At 42.0% G+C, this 11,209-nt stretch overlaps 1 protein-coding gene across 6 annotated transcripts in view; it reads left to right on the top strand.

The window, feature by feature from the left end:
• The window catches only part of SORCS1 (sortilin related VPS10 domain containing receptor 1), a 664,028-nt gene extending 653,852 nt beyond the window's left edge, over positions 1 to 10,176 (top strand). For 3 of the 6 annotated variants that reach the window (XR_008318829.1, XR_008318830.1, XM_053305812.1), the window contains 2 exons: positions 3,529 to 3,731; positions 5,488 to 10,176. Coding sequence is in view for 4 of the 6 variants with exons in the window: in XM_053305812.1 (XP_053161787.1) it covers positions 3,529 to 3,731; positions 5,488 to 5,552 (268 nt within the window). In the remaining 2 variants the exon portion in view is untranslated. The remainder of the gene's footprint in view (positions 1 to 3,528; positions 3,732 to 5,487) is intronic. The other 3 variants (XM_053305813.1, XM_053305814.1, XM_053305815.1) reach the window with 1 other exon arrangement.
• Positions 10,177 to 11,209: the final 1,033 nt, after the last annotated feature.

Below are 11,209 nucleotides of genomic sequence, written 5' to 3' on the forward strand. Positions count from 1 at the left end.
ATATGACCACCAGATTGATAGGAGCATTTGAACAAAAAAGAAGAAGAAGAACAGAAATGCCCTAACAAGACAGAGAGATGAAGTGTTCAACAGCTAGATCAGAGGTTGAATCATTGTAAATGTTAAAATACAAATGGGAGTCAAGATAAAGGGAGAAAACAACCATTTGTCAAGATCAGACAGAAAAAGGAGAATCAAGGGGAAGGTAAAGAATAGCCAAGCAACCATTCATAGGAAAGAAACTGTAAGCATTACAGATCAAGTCCAGCAGCAGCACATTGTGGAGGGCTCTGGACGTCCTCCTGGGCTTCTCTGGGCTTCCTTCTGACACCTGCACTCTCTCCACAGCACTCAGATTCACTCTCTTCTCCCCCCTGCCCAAAGTTCCCAGATTACACCTCCACATTAATGAGGGCTTACCTGGATGGCAAGAGAGCAGCCTGAAGTGGCTCCACTGTGGGCTGCCAATTTTTTTTGGTAACAAAAATGTTATGTGTCCATTGTCCTTCCATCCAATTAAGTTCCCCCAAGAGTTTGGAGGAAGCTTACCTTGGCTGTGTGACAGTGGCCTGGAGTGCTTTGTGGTGGCTGTGATTGTGGGTGCCATCTTTTTTCAACAATACCATGTACCAATTTTGGGGAGCACTGCATTGTCCAAAAAATCAGCACCCAAAGCTGTCCACCCAAAGGTCTTCAGGCTGCTGCTATTGGCTTGCCATCCAGGTAAGACTCAACTAATGGGGCCATCCAAATACAAAACTTGAAACTGCTAAATTTATTTTAAATTGCAAGAATAGTTATACATCATTTTTTATTATATTTCTCAAATACAAAAGAAAATATTTTGGCACACACCAGGGATTCTCAACGTTGGGTCCTCAGATGTTATTGGACTTCAACTCCCATAACCCCCAGCCCGAGTAGCCTTGAGTTGGGGATTATGGGAGTTGAAGTCTAAAAACATCTGGGGACCCAACGTTGAGAAGCCCTGCTCTACACTCTGCACCCCTCTGAGGTCTGCGCCCTAGGCAGTTGCCTAGTTGGACTAATGGTAACACCGGCCCTGCATCCAGGTGCCATTAAATGGGCTTTTAATAGAGGCTCATTCACAGAGTAGAAGGTAGTTGGAACAAGATGACAAAGGAGTGACTCTTTGCCAAGTGAGTTGCTCAGTCATCTCTTCTCGCTTCCCCATCCACAAATGGGTACTTTTTTCGGAGGCCCCTGCATTGTTGCAGAGCACTCTGGACAAAGTTCCATCCGCAGATGAAAAAGGCCGAAAGGTGACAATTTCTGAAGTTGTTAAATGAAGAAAAGTTAAGGACAAATGAAGAAAAGGGAATTAAAAAGTGACAAAACAATGAGAAGGGGGAAAAATAAATTCAACTTTTTTCTCCATTTTCAAGGCAGAGGGAAAACACTCAATCACTAAAAGAAAGAGCACTGGGAATCAGAGAGAGAGAGAGAGAGAGAGAGAGAGAGAGAGAACCTCTTGCAAAAAGCAACTGTCAGGCTGTCAGTACAGCAGTCCACCTTCTGCTGCTGAAGGAGGTTGAGGGTTTTCTGCCAGGGGATCTTTAAGGCTTACCTGCAGGGCTTGTTCCACTCACCAGCCCTGCCCTAGTGTTGTTATTCTCAAGACTCAGTCAGAATCCTTCCACACCAAGCCCTCCTCCTGGACTGGCCCCTCATCACTGGCTAGTCCTCCCTCATATACTGTAGCTCCTGACAGCTGGGGCAAGTCTCGCAAGATCTTGCCTTGAGATCTCATGAAAGGCATTCCTGATAGGGATGTGCATGGAACCGGCTGGCCCAGTTAGGTTTGAGTCCAGACCAGACTCGAACCAGATTGGGCCAGTTCAAACTGGCACCCACTTGAAACCCTCCCCGCCCCTGGGTCCGGTTTGGTCCAGGGTGGGTTTACAATTAATAATAATAATAATAATAATAATAATAATAATAATAATAATAATAAATAAATGTTACTTACTCCCTTCAGGGTAGTTGTTGGAGGTGATGGGGAGGGGGTTTCCATGGAGGTTCCCCCTCCCTTCTGCCGGCCTCTCTTGCAGCCCAAACCGGCCCATTCAGCTGGCTCTTCGGCCGTTCAGGCCTTCCGCCTCTGGCACAGCGGCCATTTTGGAATTGGCCTCTGCGTAACCTGCAATTGGCCTCTGCGTAACGCAGGCCACTCAGAGGCCAACTGCGCAGGTGTGGCGGCCTAAAAAATGGCTGCCTTGCTGGAGGGGGAAGGCTGAAGAGCCGGCCGAATGGGCCAGTTTGGGCTGCAAGAAAGGCCGGAGTGAGGAGGGGGAACCTCCACAGACTCTCCTGCTGCCTCCAACAACTACTCCGAAGGGGGTAAGTAACAAAAAATATTTTTTTTAAAAATCCACGAAACCCCTGAACAGGGGATGGTTCGACCTTGAACACGTCGAACTGCCGAACAGAAAAGGTTCGACCTTGAACACGTCGTCTGTTGACAATGAGGAAACATCTCCCTGCCAGAGCCAGGGAGATATTCGAGCCATTTTTTAAAAAAAAACAGTAACAGTAGGGCTGCCATATGAACAAGAGGACAGGTCTCCTATACCTTTAAGAGATGTAAGCAAAAGAAATTTCAGCAGATGCAGCTTGTCATGCAGGGTGAGAAAAAAAAAACACACCTTATACAATTTTCTCTTTTATTAAAGGTAAAGCAGACCTGTTCTCTTTTCCATATGGCAGCCTTCTTGAGTAGAGATGGGGAATGAAAGGAGAAAACAGAGCAAAGAAAACTCAAAGACCCAACCAAAATAAAAAATAAAAAATGAGAAGGGAGAGAAAAATAAACCATGCTTAAAAGAAAAAGGAACATATGAAGCTGCCTTCTACCAAGTCAGACCCTTGGTCCATATAGCTCAGACTGACTGGCAGCGGCTTCTCCAAGGTTGCAGGCAGGAGTCTCTCTCAGCCCTATCTGGAGATGTGAGGAACGGAACCTGGACCTTTTACATGCAAGCATGCAGAAGCTCTTCTGAGAGTTGCCCCCAACCCCCACGAAGAATGTCTTACAGTGCTCACATGTAGTCTTCCATTCAAATGCAAACCAGGGTGGATACTGCTTAACAACAAACCAATCCAGCCCTAAAGACCAGTGAGACTACATATGTGGTCACATTCCATCATCTCCATCAGCAAAAGCAAAACTCTGCTGTACTCTTAACAACCAGACCGTCAGCTCTGCCAAGCCCCTATTGCGTGCAAAAGGAGAAAAAAAGCTGTTTATGTTGGTGCCAAGACACCCTGATGTCGTAGAGCAGGCCTTCTTTGTCCCTCACTATCCAAACACATGGGACATGGAACATTTAAATCTAAATATACTACTGGTGATCAAATGCATGTAAATATGTGTTCTCTTCTCAATGTGTGGATGTTATTCTAAGTTTAGCTTCCCTTCTTCCCCTTCTCCTTGCACTGAATCTGGAATAGTATTCAAGAACTATGCTTGTAATGAATCTAACTGATTCTAGCTGGGGTTATTTGTAGGGTTGCCAGATTTCCAAAGACTAATTCTTGTACCCAAGAGGCTATTGGGAGGAAAATTTCCTGGACATCCTGGACACCAACCAGCGAGCGTGACCAGACAGCCAAGGACTGCCCAGGGTCCAGAACCAGACAGTGCATAGACTGTTGTCCTGCTGATGAGCACGCTGGCGGTCAGATGTATGAGGAGCGCTCGTCAGGCGCAGGTGCGCTGGGTGGCTGTCCTGCTGCTTAGTAAACTGGCGGGCAGCAGAGTGGAAGGGGTGGGGGCCGGCACTGCTGTCTGCAGGGGGGAAAGACCAAAGCAGCAGCATTGGGAAATGAGGGAGCTGTCTGGAACTGCCACTCAGAATCCTGTACGAATGTTGTCCTGAACGCTGAATAAATCAGGCAGTTCCCACACTGTCCCTGTCAATCCTGGATATCTGGCAACCCTATTTGAATCTCGCTGTGGCTTAATCTGAGCCATTGCTTGCCCGGGCTCAGCCCTGAATCGGTTTTGCAAAGCCAGGGCTCAGAGAACTACAAGAAGAGAGAGCACCTCTGGATGTGCGAGAATCATCTTTCTCTCCACACTGAGTAACCACAGCCACTCTCAGCATAGCTGGGATTAAGGTTCTTGCCAAGTTCTGCTTGGATAAGGGGGTAAAGGTTGGGTTTCCATTCCGAGAGAACTATTTTCTGAATTTAGGTGAGAGGACAACATGGAATCCTCAAGCCTTCAATAGGATTCCTGCTGGTCTTCTCTGCTGTCACCACAATTATTCCATACAGGCCTTTTGGCGCATGCAGTGGTCACAGTGCAACATGAGCAGCCTCAAAGGAGCAGCCAGACTGGGCAAGATAGAAGTTTGTAAAATAAATAAATGGCTTTGAAGTCCGTAGGTTTTGGATACAGTCACAGATAAAGGGATTCCCTCCATTCTGTATTTTTCCCCAGAGCTGGGATATTTCCAGTGTGGTTATGCAGAGTAAAGGAAATTCAGAAGTATCTTGAATGCTAATTTCTCTTACATGACAAATTATTAGTTGTGTGAGCACGTGCTGTATAGCACAAAACATTTAAGGAATGCAGTGTTTAAATTATGGAGAAAAAGGTAGGTGGAGCTCTTAATAAGATCCAGCAGCAATACCCTCTGACTCCCCCCAGTTTAAATAATCACATCATGGCTAAAAGCATGACCCTCCATAGTTTTCTAAAATAGTAGCTAAGAGGGACATCACAAAGGTAAGAGGAAGGGGATCCTTTTGACCCATCCTGCAATTCAAGCACTGAATGCATGTGACAGGGCATCGAGTATATGACTCAAGGCATATTCATACGCCTGTATAGTGGGAAAATTCAGCAAGTATGGTAGCATAGATGCAAAGGGCCAGCACCTTTCCTGCTGAAATATGCAGCCTGTCACTAAGGTAAGTGGAATTCCTGGTGGATTCTGCTGGAGGGTTTTTCTCATTCCTAGAGATAAGGGCTTTCAGGTCAAAAGACATTGCTTCCATGCAACCTTTCAGCTTCAACCCCGTCTTTAGAAATTAATTACCAGATATAAAATCTGGCTCCATGCCCGTTTGACACTTGCTGTGTGAGAATCTCAAGTCCTTGTGCAAAGGCAACTGTCTCAGCAGATTGCCAAACCTCTGACACTTTTTATTACATTTCAAATGCCACTCAAAGCCTGACACCTTTTCTCAGAGGAACACAGCTAGGTCTGTTCCTCCTTTGCCTTTCCCGTGGTGCCATGGTTTGACAGGGTTAAGTCATACTCATTAGTCCAGGAACATTATGTACTTTCCACTCTCTAAATGATAAGCAAACATCCTGGGGACATGGTGTGTTAGTGCGAAACAATTAAATCTGAAGACAACTGACACAATATTGAGATTTATTTATTTTTTGTTCCCTCAGTAACAGTTTGTTATTTTGCTAACTCTCCTTTGTTGTTGTCTTTTTCTCTGCCGCAGGAAGTATTTCCACAGTTGCTGAGACTCAAAGCACAAAAGAAATCCCTACCTGTATAAATGTTTGAAACAAGGACACCGGGTCTGGCTATATCCCCTTCACCCCTATATATATATGTATAAAAAAGAAACCAATCACTGCGTTTGGACTTTTTGATTCTTCTGATGACAAAAGGGTTTTTAGCTTTAAGCCTGTGCATGTGGATGTCATTTGGATAACATATTTGGAACTGCAGTGTACAGGTGCTCTATTTTAATGGGGGGAATGGAAAGAAAAATAACTTCCTCTTACCCCTCTCCTCTCTTCTTTTCTAATTGAAGTTTAATTTGTAGATTATTCCTAATGATATAGGCCAATAATGTGCATGGGGTCTTTTGGGGAGGGAATGAGGTAGGGTGCAAAGTCCTGATGATTGAGATAACTTTAATGCTTTTAGCACTGCAGGATTGTAGGTAGATTCACCACCCCAACCTACATTCCTAAAACACACAGAGAAACTGCATTGGCATTTAAAGGCACCATGATGTTCTTATGTTTTCTCTCCCCAACCCTGATGTCTTCATTCAGCTTTTTAATTTTATCTTCCTTCCTTCCTTTCTAGAGCTGATTTTCATTTCAGTTTGAGGCCCCAAAGCAGCTTGGGTTCCACTTACTGGCACAATCCAATTCTTCCTTGCACAGATGCTTTGCTCCTTCATTCATGCCTATCTGGTACAATGAAGAATTTATGTCGGTCCCCTCAGAGACTTGCATCTAGACACATGGGATGAAGTGTCAGCTAGTCCAAGCCTTCCCTTTGAAGCATCTGGCCACACAAGACATTTCACTCTCAAGTACTGTTAGGTTCCTTCTGCACATACATACCCACTGCAATCAAGACTAAGTGCATAATTTTGCCACCCAGTCCACATGGATTCAGTCCTGATTAGGATTTTTATCAACAGCTTCATGCTCTTTCCCTACATTCCCATTACTCTGCTTATTTTAACACTTCTTCAGAATGGAAGCAGACAATAGAGTTTAAGAGTGCTGTGCTGCATGAGCCATTGCTTCCCACACACACATTATTATTATTATTTTTCTCTCTTCCTTCTGACCAAAGAGGTTTGGCAAGACTTTTCTCTCTTTTGGCAGGCTTTTAACATGATTTTTTTTTTAAAAAAACCCTTGCAAAAATAAATTACTAAAATAAGTGTGCAAACCATGAACAGCATTCCCTCTTTCAAAATGCCTTCAGTTCTCTGGGGGTAAAAACAACTGTACCCTATCTCCAGCCTCAGTTTGCTTGCTAGCTTCCTACATAACTTTGGAGAACTATGATACAGCTCCAGCATCATAGCTGTTCAACTATCTGGTGACTCTTTGTGTGAGTTCTAGGGCTATGCACAACAAATAATGTCCTTAAAAACTGCCCATAGGAAGAGGCAATTGACCACAGTTGACCTATTCACAAGAAATATGACTAGAAATGATACATGCCCAACCAGACGTAAATCAGTGTATTATTGAGTTCATGCTACATGTTTCATTCTGCAGCAGCCCTATTCAAAGTATATCCCCCTCCCTCTGTACTCTCAGTGTCAAATTCAGAGAAATCAGTATAATTATTGTGGTCTGATTAATTTCTCATATTAAGGAGTCACCACAGCCAGCTACAGATGCTGCTGGACTTTGCCTTAAAGTGGATTTATTATTATTATTATTATTATTATTATTATTATTATTATTATTTGGGGGGGTTAATGAGACCTGCAAAAACAAACAAACAAAAACATTAGCCCATTTTAGAGCAAACTCCAGACCCACTGGAGTTTGTATTCTATCTATCTATCTATCTATCTATCTATCTATCTATCTATCTATCTATCTTAGATCTACTTTTTAGGCTAGGCCTCTTCCAGGTTCTATTAGCCCTGATGCCAATCACATTGCAGATGAAGATGGACAGGAGCCCTATGAAGAGTGTCTTTTGTGCTCTTGTGCATTAGTGGAGTATCTAGGGAATCAGGTCAGCATAGGAACTGCAGCTCCCATGATTTCCAGTTTCACTGAATGCATTATGCATCAAGGATCTCTTGGCATTTCTGCATTGGGGTTATCTTGGCTATTCTGGTAAATAATATACCATGTTGTATAGTGGGAACTGGACTTTAGATGTGTGGCCCAAGCCCTGTGATTCAGTGCCTAGAAGCTACTAAGTCAGAGTTTCTTAAACTGGGGTCCATGGGATAGGTTCAGTGGTCTCTGGAAAATTAAATATATAGTTAAAAGTAGCTCCCCAAAAACAAGTCTAGATAGATAGATAGATAGATAGATAGATAGATAGATAGATAGATAGATATAAAATTAGATAGTTTTTATATAAAAACTAACACACACACACACACACACACACACACATATTTGGGATCCTACTAAAGTCTAACAGGTTTTCTATAGCTTCTTCAGCCTTTGGAAAATATTATGTACATAAAGTAGGGGTCCATGGGTAATAATTGATCTGGGGGTGGGGTGTCCAAAAGTGCAAGAATGTTAAGAACTCCTGCTTAAGTGCTTGAATTAAGAACCTCTGCTTAAGTGCATAGGATGTTTTTCAGATCCTATTGGTGTTTCAGGGAAATACCAATTTGGACCAATATAGTCAATAATACAGTCCATTCAAACGACTTCCAAAGTTGACTTAAGCATTCACTGATTTCTTTAGGACAGGTTGGTTCATTCTTGAACGTCCTCTAGTGAGGTTTATTAGGATTCAAATTTAAGATGAATTGGAACTCCATATTCATATATTTCCAAATTGGTTAAATAGTTAATATGATTTGTATGTTATAGTTCAAAGTGAATTAGATAGTCAACAGTTCAAATGTTTGAACTCTTATGAACACTTTGAAATGTGCACTGTAGAAGTATGAGTTTCAAAATAAGAAGTAATGGAAAATTGGGCATCTTAATAATGAACAAGCCATTAGAACTGCTCTTTAAAGAAATTAACTAATGCCTTGTATATGGCAACGGATTAAAATGTCGATCCATTGTTTCACAGCTACATAAGCTGACACTGGAGGACTTCAAAGTGTATAAAAAATTTTTTGACCCAAATTACTTAAACTGATGCCAATTTAAAGGGAAAATCTAGGAAGTTCCACAAAAACGCAGTAGCAGCAGAGTGGTAGTCGAAGGCCACTACGCTTACACATTGTTGTAATCAGTGTGGTTGCATTTATGTTTCTTGCTAGCCATTCTAAAATTATGGACATTGCAGAATGGCATTATGCACCACAGATGTTGTGGCCTGAGGCAATTCTAGGAATAACACACCTATGCATCATCCTAAAGTAATTTGTCTGCTGTGGAGCTGCATATGTGCCAGTCATAGTCACCAGCTATGTTGAAATATCCTGTTATGATGGAATTGGATCTGGCAGATATCTTAGCAAGGTAAAGTTGTCCCATACATGCTGATACAAACATAATGGCACAAGTTGCAACTATTCTCTGAGTTGCAATGGCTACATATAAATTTAGGACTAGAATCCCACTCTTGTTCATTTCAATGGGACTAAATCAGATTGAATCCAAGTACCCTAGCCTAATGGGTTATGGATTACAGGCCAAATGGCTACCAGTTCATATACAAAATTTAATGTGACTATGAGGACTGTGGGTCATTTTTTAAAATATGTGGCATCTGGTGGTCATGTGAATGCTTTTACAAGTTTTTAACTCACCACTCTTAGAGTTGATTTGGTCAGCCATATAGGCTCCTTTTCATATTGCTTCAGCACTGCTTCCATATGGCAAGACCCTACAATGATGTAACCTTTGCAAGTCCCTCACATCTGGGCAACCATAAAATTCTATTGGCCACCAAGTCTACATACTTATGTTATTCTAATGGTTACTTTAGCAGTGTGGCTTACTGCAGCAATGTAGGATCTGGTTACAAGGAAGCAGCTCTCATTATCACTGAAGAAATATAAGGGGCCTAGAGTCCTACCCTCAACTGCAGCTCCTCACCACAATTAAGCTAGTGCTACTACTCCTTTGCAGCTACTTGGACATGCAGAAATAAAGGGAGGTATCCTTAAGTGTGTGTTCAGATGATCCTACAAATGACAATCTTTCCACATTGTTAGGAATCACTTGTCAGGCTCTTAAGTGGTGGCTTCCCTAGGAAATCCTTGAAATGTGGATTGAACCAGAAAGTGGGTGGCCCATAATAATGGAAAATGTCAGGGAATGAGCTGAGCTGAAGAGAATTCTGACATGTAGTTTTCCACATCAAGTTTATTTTGAATGTGAAATGAGCAAACTATGAAAATAGGAGTGTTTAATGATTTCAGTCTGATGATGTCATCTAGGATTCCTCTGCACCTTTTTCTTCAAGATTAGGCATCACTCATGTGTCTATAGACGTAGCTTTCTGGATGATGGGGAAATAGTTGATCATTGTATAGAAACCCACACAATTCTAACAGGCCATGGAAATCCAATATTAGCCAAGTTATTTTTATAGAAGGTCAACTTGATTTTTCTTCTTCTTATAGCATTGGAACTACTGCTACTTTTAAAATGACTTTTTGATGTAATTTTTTCCCTCTTGGTTGGATACAATGTAGTGTAATGTATAATTGCTATTGTTTATTGCTTTTACAGTCATATTTATTAAACAGATTATGTCTCTAAATGAAGGCAGAGGTGTGTCTGTTGTTCATTTATCTCGTAGTGCTTGACTGTGAATGCAGAGTAATTTTTTAAAAGAAATCTGTGAATGCAGAATGCAGGTCATTTAAAAAAGACTTGAAGTGTTCTACATCATATTTGGGCTGTGATGCACATATGCTGATTTTAGGGGGACAATATTGCATCTCAGTCTGCAATATTAGGGCACAATCTAGGCAAAGCTATACACTGGAAGTCCTATTGATTTCAAAGGGAAAGTTAAGTAACCACTTGCCAGTATTTTTCTCCCATTACATAAAAACTTAAGAACAGCCCTGCTGGATCAGGCCTATCTAGTCTAGCATATTGTTTCACACAGTGGCCACCAGATGCCTCTGGGAAGGCCACAGGTAAGAGACAAAGGCACACACCCCATTCTGCTGTGGTTCCCTTGCAACTGGTATTCAGAGTTCTTGCCTCTGAGCCTGGAGATAGTCTGTAGCCATCAAGACTAGGAGCCATTGATAGACTTGTCTCCCATGAAATTGTCTAAGCCCCTTTTAAAGCCATCCAAGCTCATGGCCATCACATCTGTGGCAGAGAAGTCCATAGATTTAATTATGTGCTAGGTTAAAAAAAGTACTCCCTTGTGTTGGTCCTAAAATTTCCTGGCAATCAGTTCCATGGGATGACCTCATTCTAGTGTGGTGGGAGGGAGAGAAAAAAATTCATTCTCTCCACACCATACAAAATTAAAAACTATCTAAAACTTGATTTTAAGTTTAACTGAAATGTGCTCTTAATTATCAGGCACCAGTCACTCTGTAATATTAACATATTTAGAAACAAAGGCTGGCATCCAGATTTATGCTGCACATGAGCAACAAAAAATGCCATGCTTGTGCAAGAAGTTCTCATAAGTGCACAAAGTCACAGGGATGCTTGAAGCTGCACTCTTGCACAAACATTCCTTGCAAAACATATGTGGAAGAGGTTTCACAGAAGAATTTGCACACCTTGTTACACAAGCTCAAACATGTTTGCACCAGCACAACATGAGGA

The sequence above is a fragment of the Hemicordylus capensis genome, chromosome 3, assembly GCF_027244095.1.
Source record: "Hemicordylus capensis ecotype Gifberg chromosome 3, rHemCap1.1.pri, whole genome shotgun sequence".
In the NCBI taxonomy this organism is placed as follows: Eukaryota; Metazoa; Chordata; class Lepidosauria; order Squamata; family Cordylidae; genus Hemicordylus; species Hemicordylus capensis.